We start from the raw sequence: 23,281 nt of genomic DNA, 5'->3' as shown, positions 1-23,281 counted from the left end.
CCACCATCACATACCTGACAAGTGATATTACACCCCTGAAAGATTGATGGGAAGACTTGTAGAAGATATCAGAAGATTTTTCATTTGCCAATAAACAATTTATTAATGGTAAAACTCATTATCCCAAATGGAGTTCTTGGCTTCGAAATGGGTTTTTACTGATGTGAATGTTTATGGAACTCAATTCCAGGTATGGAGAGGCATCAATACATTGCCATGTTTTCACTGGTGCTAAATTGAATATTTATTGCCATAGATGTTTTGAGGCATTAGCCATCTATGAAGTTAATTATTGTACCAGCAAGGGAAGACTAACATGGATTCAGATGCTCTACTCTCTAAGTTCCACTCAAAGAAAGAGTGACAGAGAGCCAGGACACTAGCACACAAGAGTGCAACTGAAAGTTTGAACCTTCATTAGAGAGCATGCTAGCAGTGACTTTTTTTCCTCAATGGACCAATACTTTTTTTCCTTTGTCATATTTCATAATTGGCAGTGATACCAGCTATGAAAGTAACAGCTCTTAAAAGCAAGGGTCTCACCCTTAAAGATTTAAACTTTAGTACCCAGAGTGAAAAGAAGGAACGACAGATAATTGGAGCTGCACAGTGGAATAGTGCCAGACTGTAAAAATCTGAAAACCAGATATCAAAAAGCATTTGGTTGCTATCGACTGCATTCTACTCTTCAGTAATGAAAGTATTATAGGGTGGTTTTGAACACTGAGGGACAACCCACAAACTGGTACAAGATATATTTTATTAATCCAAATGGCAGCAGATATCAATCTATAAAAAGTATGTTTGTTATATTCAAAGGAAATTGCTACCAACTCATTTTTAATCTGGAGAGTATAAGTACCAGAAAGACTTTGGAGCTTGTGAGTATAGATGTTTTTTTTTAAATTTTTGGAAGAATATAGGAAAAATATGAGCAACATCCTAATAATGGTCAACCATTTCTCCTGGCATATCCATGCAAGAATCAGAAAATTTCAATAGTTGCAAAAGTGGGAGAAATATATTAGGGAAGAAGTATTTATTTCTTTGTATATCATTTCTATGCCATGATTTATTTTAACCAATTCTATACATTGAGCCCAAGCTAGTCAACAAGTTAGTAGTTTGTGGGAAATTAAGAATTCTAGAACTATACCCAACCAAGTTTAAGGAGACCTACAACCTCAGTGCTTAAATTGTACACTACTGAATATGGAAGTAATCCTAAGACCTGAACAGAAAGCGCAATTGCATTAACATGGGTATTACTAGCTCATGCAATAGTAATACTACTGAGGAAGCGGCTAGGTGGTGCAGTGCATAGAGCACTGGAGTCAGGAATACCTGAGTTCAAATCCAGCCTCAGACACTTAATAATTACCTAGCTGTGTGGCCTTGGGCAAGTCACTTAACCCCATTGCCTTGCAAAAAAAAATAGTAATACTGAGAATAATACCACATACCCTTCCCTGTTGATTTTGGTTAATGAGTCATTTTTATCTATTGATTTATTCTTTGGGGGTTTTGAAGATGAAAATTCAAAAATTTATAACCTGTGCATCTCTTAGCCAAATGGTTGATGATTGATGGCTTACTGATTAGCAATGACCTCAGCCCAGAAAACCTGCTTTAATTTTCTGTCAGAAACTTCAACTAGCAGACAGAGGTCTGCTAAGGAATCTTGGGGTCCCAGGGGAAACACAGATAGTGAATCAGTGGAGAGCTGCCTCGGACTAAATAGAAGACTATTGAGACTGACTCGTTGGAAGCCAGAGAAAATTAAAGTAAGCCTGGGCTATTCATAATCTCAAATTGGAATTATAGGACAGTGGATTAAGAAGTAGAATATCCACTAGTCTGAATTTGGGAAAAGATAACAAAGACATAGACCTGACAACCAGTCCTCACAGAAGTGCCAAGACTATCTGATCAGTGACCAAGCATTAGATGATGTCCCTTGATATCACCTTGCAATTGCTTGCAAGTACATAAGAGAGGACTTGCTGGGTGGCTAGGTGGCACAGTCAGGGTGACTAGGTGGCACAGTGGATAGAGCACTGGCCTTGGAGTCAGGAGTACCTGAGTTCAAATCCGGCTTCAGACACTTAATAATTACCTAGCCGTGTGGCCTTGGGCAAGCCACTTAACCCCATTGCCTTGCAAAAACCTTTAAAAAAATAAAAAGAGGACTTGCTTTGTATGTAACCATAATCTATACTATGTTATATGACCTATGTATTTTGTTACAGCATATCTATTTGATGTTTTATGTACCTTTATGTTGCTACTGTGCCAGAATCTGTACTGCATGAGGACATACCTCCTGGGTCTATGGTGGCCATCTTTTGAAATATGGACTATGTTCTATACTTTTGCCTATGTTCATGTTTGCAGAATGCAGTTCTAATGAAGATTTACAATACTATGTACTTGGCATTTGTACTAAAACTCTGGGATAATTATTACATGTGAGGGACTTGAGATAATGTGGTACAGTGGAAAGTGCTAGATTTGGAGTAAGTCAACCCAAATTTGAATGCCAGTTTTGCCACTTTGTGACCATAGATATATCACTTTATTCAATCAATCAACAAGCACTTATTATAATAAGACCTTTTGATGGGCCAGGTCTTATATAAGGCAATGGAGAAACAAAAACAAAAATGGTGCTGTTTGGTAATTGACATTTTAGGGAAACACTTGTACATACAAATAAATAGGAAATATATTCAAATTTTGGTAATTTGGGAGTAAAGGGGAGGCACTAATAGCTAGGAGAATAAGGAAAGATTTAAGGAGGAGGTAGTGCTTAAGTTTTGAATGTGCAGAAGTGAAGGAAGCAGAAGTGAAACGGAAGGACATTCTAAACAGGGGGAAAGGAGACAGCCTACACAAAGGTTCGGACAGGAGGTGGACAATCATGGGTGAAAGATAATAAACAGGCCAATTTAGCTGTATCATAGAGTATGTGAAGGGCTATAATTTGTAATTAGTCTAAAAAGATAGGCTAAAGACAGATTGTGAAAGGTTTTAAATGTCAGAGTTTGTATTTCATCCTAGAAGCAATGGGAAACCTTACTTCTTGAGTAAAGAATAACCTGGTCAGACCTATGCTTTGAAATAGAAATTTAGCAGCTATGTGAAGAATGAGTTGGGGCAGGGGAATGGGCTGGATACAGTGAGAACAATCACTTGGCTATTTCAATGATTCAGTTGAGAGATGACAAAGGCCTAATCTAGGGTGGTAGCTATATGAATAGAAGATTATCCATTTTTCATCTTTAAAATGAGAAGGGTAGAACTCAATAATTATTAAAAATCCCTTCCAGCTCTAAATATGATTTTATTATATTGCTAATTTTTGAATGTTTATTATTTGAGTTACAAATACCCTAGTGTATCCTCTGTAATTTGCAGGTACAAAATTTTTTACTGAGGGTAAAATGAACAGGGGTACCAAGCCTCTCTTCAAAGGATTGCCACAAATCCACAATGCTTTGGGACAACAAAGACTCATTCACTGGGGAGAGGGGCCTGAACATCATATCCCAGGAAGCCTTTCATTCATGGTCACAAAACATGAGTCAGAAGGTTTTACAAAGAGAGATGGGGAGGAAAAAGAAAGGAAAAGGAGGAAGAAGAAGAAAAATTTATGGATCCAGGAGTTTCCCTCAATTTCACACCCTACTCCACAACAAGTTAAGGCTTTTACCCTCTCTCGCTACAATGCACACCTGGACACTGGTTATGCGATGACAATCAATTTTGTAAAACTTCATCCCTTCCCTGCTAATAAAGTTCAAGCTGACATTCACGTAAAAAATCTGAGGCTTCCTGATCCAAGGAAGAAGGTTCCAAATAGGATCAGAAACACCAGAAAAAGAGACAGGGAAGAAATGGTGATTGGGAACTGGACTTAATGTTTTACTCATCAAGTTGTGCTGAGGCGACACAACAAAACATTTTATAATACTCTTCACTTCCCAAGTTTTCACTCTGTGCTAAGTCAATAACCTGCAATGCTTTGTAGAGACCAGTTCTCCATGATAGATTCGATTGGGGAGGTGATTTGCTTTGGAAAATGAGTGTTGAGAGTGTTTACTGTTCAATAAATTGTGATGATTTTCTTCTATTTTAAGTAAATTCTCCTTTTTCACCACTAATATGTGATGTCTTGTAATTAATTCACTGGTTGGTTTGGGAGGGAAGATTCAGAAAATATAAATGGAGGGGAAGATCAGAACATAAATGTGATTAGATATGAACCTGTTCCATTGACAAAATCAATTATAGTATTCTTATATTCACTGAGTTTAGTACACTTCTGATCCTTTAATAAAATATTTTCAAAGATTGTTTTCTTTACTATATCTAGGAACTATTTTAAAAATCATTTTTCAGATAAAATGTTTTTACGCTGTTGATTTCATAGAGAAATTGACATTTAGTGTGATAACATCTGTACTATAGATTAGAATTTTGAGAACAAAAAAATTAAGTTTAGGGCCTCAGGTTCTTCATCTGAAAATGAAAAAGTTGTATGATCTCCCAAGGTTCCTCCCAGCTCTGATATAGTTCTAAGGTATCATAGTCTTTAAATGTGAGGTCAGAGAAAAAAGATTCTCTTGCCTCAAGTTCAGAATTGCAGTGAGAGAATTTCAGAGTTTGACAGTACCTCAATAGTCATTCTAGTTCATCACAAAAAAGAATAACTACTATAACATAATAGAAAAATAGCCACACTTGGATAACTCCCAGGAGAGACTATTCATCCCCTTTTTTAGATAGCCAATTCTACTCTGGGGCAAAACTATTTAGTAAACAGTTTTTCCTGATACTAAGCCTAAATTGACTTCTTTGCAGTTTTGACCCACTATGCCTGGTAATACCTAGGGAACTGAGAGAAATCTGATCCTTATGACAGTCCTTCAAAACATATCTCATGTTCCCCCAGATCTCTTCTCCACCTAAACGTGCCTGGTTCTTTCAACCTATCCTTATATGATATGGATTCAAGGCCTTTCACGATCCTCTGGACATTCTCAGTATATCAATATTCTTCTTAGACTATGAAGCCTAGAGGACCTCCACAGTGCTCCAGAAGATTTTTGACCAGGGTAGAGTTCAGTGTGACTCGATTCCCAATTCCTAAAAAGGGACTGCAGTATTCTTAATGCATCCTGCTGGCTCATCTTGAGCTTGACATATACTCAAGCCCCCATTTTCTTTTTCAGAATAACTGTCTATCCATGCTTCCCCAACTCATACTTGTAAAGTCATTTTTTTTTACCCAAGTATAAGACTACATTTATCCCTTCTTGGCACAATGACATTAATCCTTAATTACTTTCTCAGTTTGGTCAACCAGTCAATTCTTAATCCATCTAATTATATTCTTGTTGGATCCATTTCTCTGCACCTTCACAGGAATAATATGATCTACATTATCAAAAGATTTGTTAGGGGGGTGGCTAGGTGGCGTAGTGGATAAAGCACCGGCCCTGGAGTCAGGAGTACCTGGGTTCAAATCCGGTCTCAGACATTTAATAATTACCTAGCTGTGTGGCCTTGGACAAGCCACTTAACCCCATTTGCCTTGCAAAAACCTAAAAAAAAAATTTGTTAAAATCCAGGCAAATGACATCTATAGCTTTTCCCATCTCCGCTAATTGAGTAATCCTGTCACATGTTTTATGAATATAATCATTCACACATATTAGTATTTCAAATGAACCAGATCAAATAGAATACACATATATACACATGTGTGTAATTTGATTTGTCAAGCTGTGCTGGCTTGCTGTAATTATTTCCCTTCTAGAATGCAACCTCTTTAATAATCTGTTGTAAAGAGGCAGCTAGGTGGGGCAATAGATAGAGCACCAGCCCTGGAGTTAGGAGGACCTGAGTTCAAATCTGACCTCAGACACTTAATTATGTAGCTGTGTGACCCTGGACAAGTCACTTGACCCCACTGTCTTGCAAAAACCAATAATAATAATAATAATAATAATAAATAATAATCTGTTGTAGAATTTTCCCAGGAAAGTTGGTTGGCATAAACCTATAGGATCGTAGTATCATAGACTGAGAAATGAAAGTCTTTAGAGGTCATCTAGTTCAACCTCCAGGAGCAGGAAGATGGTGCAATGGATAGATCACCAGGCCTGAGGTCAAAAAGATCTGAGTTAGTAGCTATGTGATCCTGGGCAAGTCACTTAACCCTATTGCCTTATCTTGAAAATGAGCTGGAAAAGCAAATGGCAAACTTCCAGCCTCTTTGCCAAGAAAACACCAAATAAGGTCACAAAGAGCAGGATGACTGAAAAATGACTGAACAACAAAAGTCCAATCTCCATCATTTTATATATGAGGAAACTGAGGCCCAAAGAGATGAAAAGGCTTGATTAAAATCACACAGGTAATAAACTTTAGAAATGGATTGTTATAATAAATATTAAAGTAAAGAATATTACAAGTGGAATTTCATCCCAGGTCTTCTGACTCCAAATATACCACATTTCTCCTCTCCTCTTCTCTCTTTTGTTTTTTTCCTTATCTCTCCCAAAGTGTGTTAAAGTAAAAGGTGGGGGGCGGCTAGGTGGCGTAGTGGATAAAGCACCGGCCCTGGAGTCAGGAGTACCTGAGTTCAAATCCATCCTCAGACACTTAATAATCACCTAGCTGTGTGGCCTTGGGCAAGCCACTTAATCCCATGGCCTTGCAAAAACTTTAAAAAAAAGGTGAGACAAGCCCACAATTTCTATCACTAGCATTCCTGTTCTTCAACATTTCATAAAAGAGATATGATAGATAAGACTGGATCCTGGATTGATTAGAATCAAGTAATACAGAACTATCTTTGTAGCTGTCTTATTCATATTCTACACTGTGTAACTTTCTACAATCATCTTTTGGGGAGACCCTAGACATGAGCTAAAACAAACTTAGATTTAAGTGATTTAAGGTTTGTTTTGAACATAATCTTTCACAAATATTAACATTTCAAATAAAGAAGTACAAATAGAACCACTGCTAATCCCAGTAGATCTGGGGTGCCTGTCCTCCCCTTCTCCCACTCAGATGACCCTCTCAAGTTCTAGACCCTGCTCAGATGAACCAGGTTCAGACCTCTAGGGAAAAGGACCCAACATTTTTAACTTTGGTTCTTTGAAGATAGATATATCATTTTCTCTACATAAAAGATATGATTATACTGATCAAGACACATATGCTTTAACCGAACTTAAATATGCAGCAATCATAAAATTACTATGCTCTCCCAGGATAGTGATACTTAAAACATCAAGTATGAGTCATTTTTCAGGCAATTGAATAAGCATTTCATCTTTATTTGAGTTTGACACTATCCAAATAATTCCCTCAAGGTCTTGGCAAGTCAGGTCAAGTGTTGGATTTATCCCCGGCTGGTAGTCATCCTCTGCTGCAGAAACTTCTCCTGCTGTCTCCAGTCCCCATCAAGGAACCTAGGAAACTCCACATTCTCCAGCTCATGATGCTGCCTCTTGAGACTAAAAATAATCCATTTCCTATTATCACCATTTGGTCATCCATGTTCAAGAAACAAAGCAAGCAAAAAAGGCAGATAGGGGAGGGAGCAGAGAGCAGGCTCAGCTCATATAACTGAGCCTTTGCACCAGGTGTCATATAGTCAGACATATTGCTACCAGGGTCCACCACCCCTCCTGGAGCAGGTTTCAGCAATTCTGATGGGCAGAGAGAGAGATCTGAAGAGTGAGATTATTTCTTTGAAGTCCATTGAATGGAAAATAGCTTCTGGATTGGTAGACAATGCTCTCTGACCCAGCCTCCCCAACTTTTGACATATTGAAGGTTTGAAGACCAAGGGACCAGCCACATTTTGCTTTATTATCCAAAGCATTCAAGTCCTTCAACAGTGAGTCACATAAGGCAACCTGCAAGCCGTTCAGTGCTGTATAAATAACTAAAAAGATGATAGCATGTGAAACTGAATTTTTGTCAGTACAGTCTGAGTTTTTAACTATATTAAATTTAATAAGATAATAACCTTATTAACCACCCTGATTTTGTCCTCCTTTGAACTATTTGCTCTGTATATTTAAAATTTTTAATGAATACTCTCTTTTTTTTTTTAGGCTTTTGCAAGGCAATGGGGTTAAGTGGCTTGCCCAAGGCCACACAGCTAGGTGATTATTAAGTGTCTGAGGTTGGATTTGAACTCAGGTACTCCTGACTCCAGCATCAGTGCTCTATTCATTGCACCACTTAGCTGCCCTGAATATTCTTTTGTTTATATGTTTCTTCATTTCTTTTTTTGCATGCCTATATCTACCCAATAGTTCACTATTCCAACTTTTTCCAAATACCAATAGAAAAAATATAAATTGTAACAAATTAATCAAGGAAAACAGATGAACATGTTGACCAAGCCTGAGGATGTGAATCTCATTCTATACCTCTAGTCCATTGTCTGTCTAGATATGAGAGACATTCTTTATCATCATTCTTCTGAGGTCATAATTGATCACTAGATCAGTGCATTAATCAGAACTCTGAAGTCTTACAAAGTTATTTTCCTTTATGTTATGATGCTCATCTCTTTCGAAATTACTCCTACCATTTCCCTTTCTACTCCTACTTTTGTATGGCAGAAACTTGCTAAAAGATTTTTCACAACTGTGCTAACTAGGTACACTATAAACTTATCTAATGTCAACCTCTATTTCCAGACTTATTTATGCATTTTTTGTTTTGTTACTGATCAGTCGTTTTGAATTTCTGTGACCCCATTTGGTGTTTTCTTGGTAAAATACTGGAGTAATACCAGTTTGTTCTCCAGTTTGTTTTACAGGTGAGGAAACTGAGATAAGCAGGGTTAAGTGACTGGCCCAAGATCACACAGCAAGTAACTATCTGAGACAGAATTTGAACTCAAGTCTTCCTGGTTTTGCCTTTCATTCCTAGTGTTTAGCACTTTGCTCAGTTCTTTCTTACTGAGAGCATAATAAATGTCTGTTGACCAACTTACCAATTGACTTTACCGCTTTGGTAATATCAGAGTTCCAAATGTAGTTGTTCATTGGGTGATGATCAACTATGATAAACTTAGCTCTTCTTAGCAGTGCAGTGATCTAAGACAATTCTAAAAAAACTAGTGATAAAAATGGCATGCTATCTAGAGAAAGAACTATGGAGTCTGAATGCAGACCAAAGCTTACTATTTTCACTTTTTAAAATTTGTTTTTTGTTTTTCCTTTTCTATTGTTTTCCTATTTTCTTCTGATTCTTTCATAGCAAGACTAATATGGAAATATGTGTAACATGATTGTACATATATAACCTATATCAGATTGCTATCTTAGGGAGGGGAAGAGAGAAAACTTTACAAAAATGAATATTGAAAACTATCTTTAAATATAATTGGAAAAATAAATAGGAAAAATATGGTTGCTTTAGTTTTCTTGATGGTGAAAATATTTTGTTACAAAAATTCTTACATTTTTTTATTTGTTATTCTCTTTACATTTCTACTTTTGAATACTCTCACTATGGCTTTGTTTAGTTGATTCTCCACTGCCTCTCTCTGCTTTAAGAAGCTATGCTGATCATAATCATCCATTATCATTCTTTGCAAGATTTTGCAAATAACTTTTATATCAGTGTTACTTTGGCCACCAACTCTCCCAACTTGACTAATATAATAATCATAATAATAATAATAATAATAATAATCCCCAACATTACATAGTGCTTACTATGTGTCTTCCAATTATTAACTCATTTTTTACTCATGACAAATCTGGGAGGTAGAACTGTTATTATCCCCATTTTACAGTTGAGGGAAGGCAAATAGAGGTTAAGTGACTACCCAGGATCACCTAGCTAATAAGAATCTGAGATCAAATTTGAATTGAAAAATTGAGGTCTTCTGGATTCCAGGTCTGGTCTTCTATCTAATCATGCCACCTAGCTATGTTTGCTAAGACATTTTCAGGGTCCTTTGTTGGCTTTGTTATGGCAATTGACTTTTATTACCAAAACTTTTCTATAAAATTATTATAATCATTGTCAGTGTCATTTCTGTTGCTTTATTCTTCATTATCAATTACTTGCTTAAATAGTTCAGAACTAGACTATTTCATCTACATATCATGTCTTTTGCATCATTATTCTTTTTAATGTATTTATATTTATTTTTTATAATTTTTTTTTACCAATTTGGATACATTTCAATTTCTCAATCGTAATCCAAATGTAACTGATTTAGGAATGGTGTCCACATTAATAGCAAGTCTTTTCCTGTCTATTAAAAATAAATCAATTCCATTTTTTCTGTTGTTATTTGGTGGAACACACTGATTCTTTTTTCAAAAGCAGTATTCATGATGTAAAGGTGGGTGAATTCCATGTATTCTAAAAGAATAATTAGTCCAGAACTCAAAACCCATTTGCATAAAACTCTTCCTTGGTAGAAATCAATTTCTCAATGCTTGAACTTGGGTGAGGGACAGAGTGGGCAAAAGGTGGAGGGGAAAAGAGAGATCCTGGTCTTCTGGCTTCCAGATAACTTGTTCCCTATATGTCAGCTCATTCACCTTATGTATGGTCTGGTGTATTCTCAGCTCTTCAATTTCTCTGATTCCTACTTACTCTCGGCTTTTAAAAAATGGATTTACTTGTTCTTTACTAAAGGAATTCTTTGAGGAACTGCATTCAATGGGAAATAAATAAATAACTCAAACCACTCCTTCCCCATTAAAGGATAATGATCAAGATTGCAACTTGGACCTAAAAATCATTTCCCCCTGAAGACTTAACAATATGAGCAGAGGTAGACAGATATAATTCTAGCCCAGAAGAGCAAAATAGCCAGCCTCTGACCCAATGTCCCTTCCTAGCAGGAATCCATCTCTCTTGTAGAAAGATGAACAGAGAAGACTCTAGAGATATTAATTCATGCTTCCCTGTAAAATAAATCTAAACTGGACACCTAACCTATAAGAGCAAAAACAATAACAACCAATAAGAATAATAAATAGCCAATATTTATATAGTGCTTTAAAGTTTGCAAAGTACTTTACAACTACTGTGTCATTTTTATCCTCCCAACAGTTCTGTGAGTAAGATAATATTATTATCTCCCATTTGCCAAATGGGGAACCTGAGGCCTATAGTAGTTAAATGTCATGCCCAACATCAAATAGCAATAAAGTATCTGAGGTCAAATTTGAACTCAAGTCTTCCCGATTCCAGATGGGCATGCTAGCCACTGCTCAGCTTACTGCAATCTTCAGCCTCTTTTCCAGATCCATGCTTTCTACTATATTTCCCACCTTTGCATTGAGTTCATAAAGTATCAGAGTAGATAATCATTTAATTTATTGATTTCTTGTTGAAATTTCAAGTCCTTCATGCTCAGGAACCAATGTTGATTCGTAAGTGCTGATTCCTTTCAGTATTGTTTTGGAAATACCTATCTCTACTGCAGTATGAGATGATTAAATAGGTCATGACATAATATTTCTTGATGTCTCTTGCTATATATTAAACCAACTTCTTTATTTGTCCAAGAAGGACCTCTGAGGCGCCTTTTACCTACAGCTTCCTTTTGTTTTCTAGTCTTGTTTACAATGAAATTTTCAAGATAATACAATTCAATTCCTTCAGGAGTGTCAAGGATTTCACATTTAGAGTAATCCTAATCAAGTGTAATCTTTGGATCAAAGGGTATCACTAGTTTATTGACTTTTCTTACGTAATTCTAAATTACTTTCCAAAATGGTTGAACTAACTCAACAATTCTACCAATTGTACCTATCTTACTGAAATTTCTCAGGACAATTCTCTTGTCATCTTTGCCAGTTTTCTAAGGGGGAAGTGAAACCTTTGAGTTTTTTATTTTGAATGTCTCTTATTATTAGAGATTTGAAACAATCTTTCATTTGATTATTGCTAATTGTGGTCTTAAAAATAGTTTTCATATTCTTTTAATCATTTATTTAACTCTCATTCTAGTGTCTTTTTTGTGGGTGATCCCTATATAGTATATATAGTTTCTTAATTGATAATCAAAAATATTATAAAAACATTTTCAGACTTTAATTTTTTCCTCTACATCTAGTTTTCTATTTAAGTGGAGAGAGCAATAGAAGGGAAAATATACAATATAAGAATCTTTAAAAGAAAATAGCCCAGCTAAAATACAAAGTTTCCAATATACTCTCTGACTCTTTTATCCTCCAAAAAAGGAGAAAAGTTTAAAATTACAGACTCTTAGAGTTGTAACAGATCTTAGAGATTATCTTCTGTAAATTTCTATTTGGTATAAGAATCCCATAGTACCCTGAGAGATGGTAACTACAGTAATATGGAGTTCACCAAACCATGATAATTGTTGTTACTGGTAATAGGAAATTCACAAACACACAATAACTGTAGTAAAATTAGTTCTTGTTATGTTGGACTGAAATCTACCTTAGCTTCTATGCATTGATTCTTTCTCTCCCTTGGAAAGGCGATATAGAAACCTTCCTTTACTCTGTGGCAGCCCTTCAGATATTTGAAGACAGCTATCCTGTCTCTCCTTGGTCTTCTTTTCTCCTATTTCTCATCTGAGATAGTTTCTAGGGCCCAACAGCACCTCACCATCATCCTCTAAATGCTTGTAAATGAGTCAAGGTCCACTTACTGGCCTAGTTTATCAGAACCTCTATGGTAGAGTCCCATATACTTTTCCAATCTTTTACTATTCTCCAAATTAACCTTAGGTTCCAGGTAAAATGGTCTCTATCTTTAGTAACTGCTTTACAATTTCCCCTCTATGCAACTTGGCTCATACCATGACTTCAACTAGTATGATCTAGGCTAGGAATCTTCTTCATCTACTCAAATCTTACTAATCTTTCAAGGTTCCACTCAGATTCTACCTTCTCTTTATAGCTGTCAGTAGTGGACAAGTGAAAAGTATAATGAAAATTCCAGTGATCTAGATATTTCTTTATATAAAAGTAAAAAAAATGTAAGGTCATCATGTGAATGGGAAAGTTGGGTTTATTCTATGAGGTTCCAAGCAGGAACAGTAGATAAAAGTTAAAAGCAGATAGATTTAAACTTAGTGTAAAGAAGAACTTTCAAAAAGTTATACCTATCTGAAAATGGAATAAATTATCGTGTGTTGCCTTCTGTTGTGGGTATAGATTCTTTGATAATTCAAGAATCCCTTCCAACTCTCTTAGAATTTCTGATTCTATGAATTAATTGGAGATCTTTTCTTTGTGTCAATGCTATTTCTTTCTTTTTTTTTTTAGGTTTTTGCAAGGCAAATGGGGTTAAGTGGCTTGCCCAAGGCCACACAGCTAGGTAATTATTAAGTGTCTGAGGCCGGATTTGAACTCAGGGACTCCTGACTCCAGGGCCGGTGCTCTATCCACTGCACCACCTAGCTGCCCTGTGTCAATGCTATTTCAACATATTCTCCAGAGCTGTACCAGATAATCTTATATTCAATTCCCCTGATGAAAGTATAGGTGAGTAGAACAAATGTAGTCAGTCCTATGTGGTGACTTAGAATCTGGATGTGAGATGAGTAATAAGTCAAAATAGACAATGATCAAACTTCAATTTATATTCATATGATAGAATGTATTTTCACAATGGGTGATAAAGATGCTGTGGGTTTTTTTTAAATAGCAACAATTTCTTAATTCTCAACAAAATTACCAAAAATATCCCTTTTATAGAGTCTGCTGAAGTCTAGACTTAAAACTAGAAGTGTGTTTTCCCTCACTAAATTCAATAAAAAAAAAGATGAATGCAAAATTATATATATATAAACATTTAAAATATTTATCCCCCTACCCAATGATTTATTTGATAGAGTCAGGAAACCTTGGTCCTAATCCCACTTTCCACCACTAACAAGGTGGATAATTTTAAGCAATTCACTTGATCTCTCTCTGTCTCCTTATCTATAAAATGAATACGTCTCTGACCTATACTGCAATGTTATTGAAAGAACCAAATTCATTCATGCAATTTAAAAGTTTTCTTGATCACCCATTTTGTGCAGGATAGTATAATGCTAAATAGGATCTTAAAGGGATAAGTTGTTATATGATTATAAGATGGTATTGTTAGCATTTATTGAACCCTGCTACTAGTAGGGGATGCAAACAAGTGTGAGACAAAGTCTTGACCTCAGAGAATCAAAAATCTAGTTGGGGATAAAAAAAAAATATAAACACATTAAACAACAATCAACAATTGAGATACAAAATGCTCAGGTCAACTGACTAAAACAAGTAGTTACGTGATAGTTTTGAAAAGAAGGAATTTCTTCAGCCTGGCCACTGACAGCTATAAAGAGAAGGTAGAATCTGAGTGGAACCTTGAAAGATTAGTAAGATTTGAGTAGATGAAGAAGATTCCTAGCCTAGATCATACTAGTTGAAGTCATGGCATGAGCCAAGATGCATAGAGGGGAAATCATAAAGCAGTTACTAAAGATATTGAGACCAGTTTACCTGGAATCTAAGGCTAATTTGGAAAACAGTAAAAGATCGGAAAAAGTATATGGGACTCTACCATAGAGGTTCTGATAAAGTAGGCCAGTAGTTGTATTTACCTCAATAGGTTCTGAAAAACTTGGCCAATGAAGATTTTCAAATAGTCAAGTGATCCACACACATACAAAGACACACAGAGACAGTATGAAGCTCAGAAAGATGCTTCAGATGTATTATTTCAGGAATTTTTTTAAAATTAATATTTATTAAAGATATTATTTGAGTTTTACAATTTTCCCTCCGTCTTGCTTTCCCCCCCCCCACCACAGAAAGCACTCTGTCAGTCTTTACTTTGTTTCCATGTTGTACCTTGATCCAAATTGGGTGTGATGAGAGAGAAATCATATCCTTAAAGAAGAGAAGAGAAGTCTAAGAGGTGACAAGATCAGACAATAAGATATCTGGTTTTTTCTCTAAATTAAAGGGAATAGTCCTTGAACTTTGTTCAAACTCCACAGCTCCTTATCTGGATACAGCTGGCACTCTCCTTTGCAGACAGCCCCAAATTGCTCCCAATTGTTGCACTGATGGAATGAGTGAGTCCTTCAAGGTTGAACATCACCCCCATGTTGCTTTTAGGGTGTATAGTGTTTTTCTGGTTCTGCTCGTGTCACTCAGCATCAGTTCATGCAAATCCCTCCAGGCTTCCCTGAAATCCTGTCCCTCCTGGTTTGTAATAGAACAATAGTGTTCCATGACATACACATACCACAGTTTGCTAATCCATACCCCAATCGAAGGACATTTACTTGATTTCCAATTCTTTGCCACCACAAACAGAGCTGCTATATTTTTGTACAAGTGATGTTTTTACCCTTTTTCATCATCTCTTCAGGGTATAGACCCAGTAGTGGTATTGCTGGGTCAAAGGGTATGCGGATTTTTGTTGCCCTTTGGGCATAGTTCCAAATAGCTCTCCAGAAGGGTTGGATGAGTTCACAGCTCCACCAACAGTGTAATAGTGTCCCAGATTTCCCACAACCCTTCCAACAATGATCATTATACTTCCTGGTTATATTGGCCAATCTGAGAGGTGTGAGGTGGTACCTCAGAGAAACTTTAATTTGCATTTCTCTAATAATTAATGATTTAGAGTATTTTTTCATATGGCTATGGATTGCTTTGATCTCCTCATCTGTAAATTGCCTTTGCATATCCTTTAACCATTTGTCATTTGGGGGATGGCTTTTTGTTTTAAAAATATGACTCAGTTCTCTGTATATTTTAGAAATGAATCCTTTGTCAGAATCATTAGTTGTAAAGATTGTTTCCCAATTTACTACATTTCTTTTGATCTTGGTTACAGTGGTTTTATCTGTGCAAAAGCTTTTTAATTTAATGTAATCAAAATCATCTAATTGGTTTTTGGTGATGTTCTCCAACTCTTCCTTAGTCATAAACTGCTCCCCTTTCCATAGATCTGACAGATAAACTAGTCCTTGATCTTCTACTTTGCTTATAATATTGTTTTTTGTGTCTATGTCCTGTAACCATTTGGATCTTATCTTGGTAAAGCGTCTAATCTAAGTTTCTTCCATACTAACTTCCAATTATCCCAGCAGTTTTTTATCAAAGAGGGAGTTTTTAATCCCAATGGCTGGACTCTTTGGGTTTATCAAACAGCAGATTACTATAATCATCGCCTGCTTTTACACCTAGTCTATTCCACTGGTTCACCACTCTATTTCTTAGCCAATACCAAACAGTTTTGATGACTGATGCTTTATAATATAATTTAGATCAGGTAGGGCTAAGCCACCTTCTTTTGCACTTTTTTGATTAAGCTCCTGGCAATATGACTTTTTATTTCTCCATATGAATTTACTTACAATTTTTTCTAACTCATTAAAGTAATTTTTTGGAATTTTGATTGGTAGGGCACTAAACAGATAGTTTAGTTTTGGTAGAATTGTCCTTTTTATTATATTAGCTCTACCTATCCATGAGCAGTTGATATTTGCCCAGTTATTTAAATCTGATTTAATTTGTGTGAGAAGTATTTTATAATTATTTTCAAAAAGATTCTGAGTCTGTCTTGGCAAATAGACTCCCAAGTATTTTATATTGTCTGAGGTTACTTTGAATGGGATTTCTTTCTAGCTCTTCCTGCTGTATCTTGCTAGACATATATAGAAAAGTTGAGGATTTATTTTATATCCTACAACTTTGCTAAAATTGCTAATTGTTTCCAGTAGTTTTTTGGATGATTTCTTGGGATTCTCTAGGTAGACCATCATGTCATCTGCAAAGAGTGAGAGTTTTGTCTCTTCCTTCCAAATTCTAATTCCTTCAATTTCTTTTTCTTCTCTAATTGCTGATGCTAACATTTCTAATACAATATTGAATAGTAGTGGTGATAATGGGCACCCTTGTTTCACCCCTGATCTTATTGGGAATGCCTCTAGCCTCTCCCCATTGAATATAATGCTTGTTGATGGTTTCAGATAGATACTGCTAATTATTTTAAGGAACAGTCCATTTATTCCTACACTCTCTAGTGTTTTTAATAGGAATGGACGCTGTATTTTGTCAAAAGCTTTTTCAGCATCTATTGATATGATCATATGATTTCTGATAGGTTTGTTGTTGATATAATTGAGTATACTAACAGTTTTCCTAATATTGAACCAACCCTGCATTCCTGGAATAAATCCTACTTGATCATAATGTATTATCCTAGTGATAACTTGTAATCATTTTGCTAAGATTTTATTTAGGATTTTACATCTATATTCATCAGAGAAATAGGTCTATAATTTTCTTTCTCTGTTTTAACTCTTCCTGGTTTAGGTAACAGCACCATATTGGTTTCATAGAAAGAGTTGGGCAGAGTTCCATCTTTCCCTATTTTCCCAAAGAGTTTATATAGAATTGGAACCAATTGTTCCTTAAATGTTTGGTAGAATTCACTTGTGAATCCATCAAGCCCTGGAGATTTTTTTTTAGGGAGTTCAATAATGGCTTGTTGAATTTCTTTTTCTGAGATAGGGTTGTTTAGGTATTTAATCTCTTCTTCATTTAACCTGGGCAACTTATATTTTTGTAAATATCCATCCATTTCATTTAGATTATCAAATTTATTAACATAGAGTTGGGCAAAATAATTTCGAATTATTACTTTAATTTCCTCCTCATTGGTGGTGAGTTCACCTTTTTCATTTATGATACTATAAATTTGGTTTTCTTCTTTCTTTTTTTAATCAAATTGACCAGAGGTTTATCAATATTATTGGTTTTTTCATAATACTAATTTTTGGTTTTATTTTTTAATTCAATATTTTTTTTGCTTTCGATTTTATTAACTTCTTTAATTTTTAGGATTTCTAATTTGGTATTTAATTGGGGATTTTTGATTTGTTCTTTCTCTAGTTGCATGTTTAGTTCATTGATTTCCTCTTTCTCCAATTTATTCATGTAAGCATTTAGAGCTATAATATATCCCCTGAGAGTCGCTTTGAATGAATCCCATAGGTTTTGGTATGTTGTTTCATTATTATCATTATCTAGGATAAAATGGTTGATTCTTTCTATAATTTGTTTTTTGGTCCATTCATTTTTTAAAATGAGGTTATTCAGTTTCCAATTCGTTCTGGGTTTGTATCTCCTTGGCCCAGTATTGCATATGACTTTCATTGCATTGTGATCTAAGAAAGATGTATCACTATTTCTGCCTTTCTGCAGTTGATCATTAGGTTTTTATGTCCTAGTACATGGTCAATTTTTGTATAAGTTCCATGTACTACAGAGAAAAAGGTATATTCCTTTCTATCCCCGTTCAGTTTCCTCCATAAGTCTACCATATCTAATTTTTCTAACAATCTATTTACCTCCTTAACTTCTTTCTTGTTTATTTTATGATTCAATTTATCTAGATCTGATAGTGTGATGTTGAGGTCTCCCACTAGTAGAGTTTTGCTGTCTATGTCTTCATGTAATTCTTTCAGCTTCTCCTCTAAGAATTTGGGTGCTGTTCCACTGGGTGCATATATATTCAATATTGAAATGACTTTATTGTCTATGGAACCTCTTAGGAAGATAAAGTTTCATTCCTTATCTCTTTTAAAGCTATCTATTTTTGCTGCTTCTTTGTCTGAGATAAGGATTGCTACCCCTGCTTTTTTTACTCCACCTGAAGCAAAATATATTTTGCTCCAACCTTTTACCTTTACTCTATATGTATCTCTCTGCTTCAGATGAGTTTCTTGTAAGCAGCATACTGTAGAATTCTGTTTTTTAATCCACTCTGCTATTTGCTCACTTTTTAAGGGAGAGTTCATCCCATTCACATTCAAGGTTATGATTACTAATTCTATATTGCCCTCCATGCTATCTTCCCTCTGTGTGTATTTCCCCCTTTCTCCATATTCCCCAGTATTTTGTTTCTGAATACCACTCCCTTCAGTGTGTTTGCCCTCCTATATCACAACCTCCCCTTTCTTTCCCCTTTCCTTTTTTCCCTTTTCCCTTCCCTTCCTTTTGTTATTTCCCCTTTTCCCCCCACTCCCTTTCCTTTTATCCGTCCCCCCCCTCCCCTTTTCCCCTTTTAATACTTGAATTGTTACATGTTTTATAAGTTAACTGAGTATGTGTAGGTTGACTTTAAGCCAAATCTGATGAGAAGAAGATTCGGGTGTTTCTCATCTGCTCCCTTCTTCCCCTCTATTACCATAGGTTTTTTGGTACCTCTTAGTGTAATGTGATTTACCCCATTCACTCCCCTCCCTCCTCCAGTCTCTTTCCTGTCCCCCTTTTTAAGGAGGTAGTGTTTTTTAGATCATTCTATCTAAGTCATAGAAAATTCTGAGTGTCTGTCCCTTCTAGTTCAGTATATTCTATCGAATAGAGTCAAAATTCCCGAGAGTTATTAGAGTCTTTCTCCCAAGTGGGGTTAAAGCCAGTTACATCTCTTTAGATGGCAGCCTCATGGATAGGTCATGAATGTCCATCATTTCTGGCTAGGTATATTCTCTCTGTTAGAGTTACAATTCTCAAGATTTATGAGAATCTCCCCCCCCCCCCACCATGCTGGGATACAGGCAGTTTCAACTTACTGGATTGCATTTTTTTTCTTTTTACCGCCCCCCTTTTTTTTAACCTTTTCATGTGTCTCTTGAACCTTATGTTTGATGTCCAAATTTTCTGTTTAGCTCTGGTCTTTTCATCAGAAATTTTTGGAATTCTTCCATTTCGTTAAATGTCCATCTTTTGCCCTGGAAAAGAAGGTTCAGCTTTGTGGGAGAGTAGATCCTTCGCTGCATTTCAAGCTCCCTTGCTCTTCAAAATATCTCATTCCAGGCCCTTTGAATTCCTTAATGTTGATGCAGCCAGGTCCTGAGTGATCCTTACTGTGGCTCCTTGATATTTAAATTGTTTCTTTCTGGCTGCTTGCAGGATTTTCTCTTTTATCTGATAGTTCTGGAGTTTGGCCACAACATTCCTTGGTGTTTTCATTTTAGGATCTTTTTTCTGGTAGGATCAATGTACTCTTTCAATAACTACTTTGCCCTCCGATTCCATGATATCAGGGCAGTTTTCTATCACTTGATCCTGTAATATTAAGTCCAGGCTTTTTTTCTCTTCAATATTTTCAGGAAGTCCTATAATTTTCAGGTTGTTCCTCCTTGATCTATTCTCAAGGTCAGTGGTTTTGTTGATGTGGTATTTTACATTTGCTTCTATTTTTTTCTATTTTTTGATTTTGTTTAACTGACTCTTGCTGTCTTGTGGAGTCATTAGTTTCTGTAGACTCCATTCTTTTTTTGGGGGGGAGGAGTTTTCTTCATTAACCTTTTGCAACTCCTTTTCCAATTGGTCAATTCTACTTTTGAAAGAGCTTTCCATTTGACCAATTGAGGTTTTGAGAGAATTAATTTCTTTTTGCATTTGCCCATTTGAAGATCTGAGAGAATTATTCTCATTTTGTATTTGTCCAGTTGAGGATCTGAGAGATTTATTCTCATTTTTTATTTGTCCAATTGTACTTTCTAAGGTTTTGTTTTCTTGTTGCAAGGTATTAATTGTCTCTCCCAAATTTTTAAGCTCCTTCCTTATTTCTTCAAGGAAGTCTTTCTATGCTGAAGACCAGATTGTATTCTCCTCAGAGGTTCCAGGTCTCTCTGAGTTAGGGTCTTTCCCTTCCAAGAATTTTTCTATGGATCCACCTTTCCGCGGACTCTTCTTCATTTTGCTAAGGCCTTGAGTTGGGGCGGGGGCTGGTTCACTGGGGCTTGGGATCGCTAAAGGCTTTACTCACTGAATGCAGTTTCTATGGCTGGCCAGTAGGAGGTGCTGGTTGCTTTCTCTGGAGTGTCTGTGACCTCGCTTGAGGCCTTCTCCCTTTGCTTGAAGGGAGGAGTTGGAGCTATTGAATTTTTTTGCCTTCAATCAGTGGTGGGCTTTACCCTGGCCGGAGGTCATTCCTCAGCTGGGCTGGTTCTTCTGCTCACACACCTGGGCCTGAGGCAGAAGTAGTTTGCATTTGTTTGTTAGGGAAGAAGTCTGAGTTGTAATGGGACTCAGACCAGAGGAGCCCAGGGATGGTGTCCGCAGCTCTCCCACACTAGAACTCTCCCCCCCAGCCCTGTCCACAAGCTCGAGGGGGACAGCACCAACACCAGCACCTCTGCTCCCTAGCTGCCTCAAGCTCCTGCCATCCAGCCCCACCGCTGATCAGGCCCTCAGACTCTCAGTTCCAATTCAGCTGTTAATCTGGTTGATCTGGGGCTGATCCTCCCTCTGAGCCCAGACTCACCCACCCAAATTCAGCCAAATCTTCTGCCGGAGACAAATCCTGAGGTAGATGTTCTTTCTCCTGGCTTTTCTTTCTGGGTTTTGTGGGTCGGATTTCTGTTAAGAGGTTTGTTTCATGTGATAGATGGGGAAGAGATCAGGAGACTTTAGAACTGTGCCTGTCTTCTCTCCTCCATCTTGGCCGGAAGTCTTCAGGAATTCTTTAGGGAGGTATTCTTCAGTTCTTGAAAACAGATCCTAAAATTTAGCTCCTACCAAAGTTGTAAGTGCAGCCCAGCCAAAAAACTGTTGTCTTTCTGGATAGACTCATCATCAGAAGGTTAGCAATCCATTGTCTGAAAAACAGTGACTCATGAAAACTATTCACTAAAGGAAGAGGGAGTTGCATGTATCAAGGAAGGGAATGTCAACACCAATAGAAGTATGAGTTTATTGGAGTAAGATTTTGAGGTGATATTTTTACTTGGGTCTTTCTGTAATAGAAAGATGGTAAATATGGGACTTGAGAGGAATAGAGGCAGATTTTAGTATCCTATCAGTATCAAAATGATAGCTGAAGTCAGAAAAATGAGTAGGATTATCATCATTATTAGATACTTTGAAGTTGACATTATAGTGGAAAATCACACAAAAGGTTTTTAAAGACCTACTTCTTATCATTTCAAGTATTCAAAAAATTCTTATTTCAATACATGAAAAAAATGCTTTGCTAGAAATATAATTGGTCTTCATATCCAAAAGTCTTACCCCTTTCCGATGCTATTCTATATTAATTTGGGTCTTTACCATTCAGTTTAGAAATCTTTTGAATGCTAGAACCAGAAATACCAATCATCATACAGCTGTACTCATCCTACCTTTTCTCACTATAATATCACAACTAAGTACTTGTATTAGGGTTATAATATGTCTGTCTGTGTGTGCGCGTGTGTGTGTGTGTGTGTGTGTGTGTGTGTGTGTGTTAAAATATATTTGTCCATCTTATTATAGTGCTAGACTGAAAGTTCTTTGAGGATCAAACCAAATATTTACCAAACCCTTTGTAACATTTACCAGAATTCTAAAATTCCAAAAGCCTACTGAACAGTGTTGTTGTTTGTGACTGCTCAAAGAATGTGTGATGATCATGATGTATAAATATATAAAATAACTATGAACTTTACAAGTTAACCCTTGTATTGAAGTTAAAAATCTTTCTTACTCTTATGTTTGGTTATTACAATAAATAAACTCAGATGGATTAAATTTTGTCCTATCAGTTATTTTGAAAACTCCTGGTTGAATTCAATGAATCAGTTAATTTCTAGTTCATGGGGTCTTCCCCTCAAAAAAAAATAATAGATATTTGACCTGAACTCAAATGAAAGAACAAACTTGGGTCATTTTATTTATTTTAACAAAATAGGTCTTGCTTGAAAAAATAATACTTTGCATGTTAGTATGGCAAATATATATTTATACACATAGATCAGATTTGTTTTATTTTAAAATTGAATTAATCAAAAAATCTTGGTTTTTGAAAGCAAGATTTTTTAAAACTAAATTCCATTTTTAAAAATGTTAACTGAATGGAATTAGTTTTCCCCCTGAAAAGTAGTTTATTCGTATAAACAGATTCTTAAGAAACAATTTCAACCTAAATTTAAACCCTCTTGAAAAATATTAGGCAGCAGCAAAAGTTACCTTGTCTGCATTCTCTTTGTTAATTACCCATGAAACTGAAGTTCAAATTACTTTTACCCAAAATCATTTCTTGATAACATATAACAACCCCAAGAATATATATTGCCTTAATTTTTAAATATTAAAAATAGAAGAGTGATTATCAAGACCTAAATATTAGCTATGGGTTTCAAAATTATTTTTCTCCTTAAATGATTATATGAAACAATTACTTAGACTCATTTGGAATAGTAATTTCTTTTTTGTAATCTCACCCTTCCCTTTCTATCTCTATTTTTTTC

General features: G+C 35.9%; 1 protein-coding gene across 7 annotated transcripts in view; it reads left to right on the top strand.

Moving 5' to 3' along the window:
- The window catches only part of AGBL3 (AGBL carboxypeptidase 3), a 140,761-nt gene that overhangs the window by 99,205 nt on the left and 18,275 nt on the right, over positions 1–23,281 (top strand). For 5 of the 7 annotated variants that reach the window (XM_074193635.1, XM_074193634.1, XM_074193632.1 and 2 more), the window contains one exon: positions 3,418–4,151. The exons of 1 other annotated variant lie outside the window; for it this stretch is intronic. In XM_074193635.1, the coding sequence (XP_074049736.1) occupies positions 3,418–3,920 (503 nt within the window). In that variant the 3' untranslated portion in view covers positions 3,921–4,151. Of the gene's footprint in view, positions 1–1,644; positions 1,785–3,417; positions 4,152–23,281 lie in introns of those variants that run through there. One more of the 7 variants, XM_074193636.1, reaches the window with a different exon arrangement.

The sequence above is a fragment of the Macrotis lagotis genome, chromosome 7 (genome assembly GCF_037893015.1).
Source record: "Macrotis lagotis isolate mMagLag1 chromosome 7, bilby.v1.9.chrom.fasta, whole genome shotgun sequence".
NCBI classification, from domain to species: domain Eukaryota; kingdom Metazoa; phylum Chordata; class Mammalia; order Peramelemorphia; family Peramelidae; genus Macrotis; species Macrotis lagotis.
This window is presented reverse-complemented; position numbering and strand designations above follow the sequence as displayed.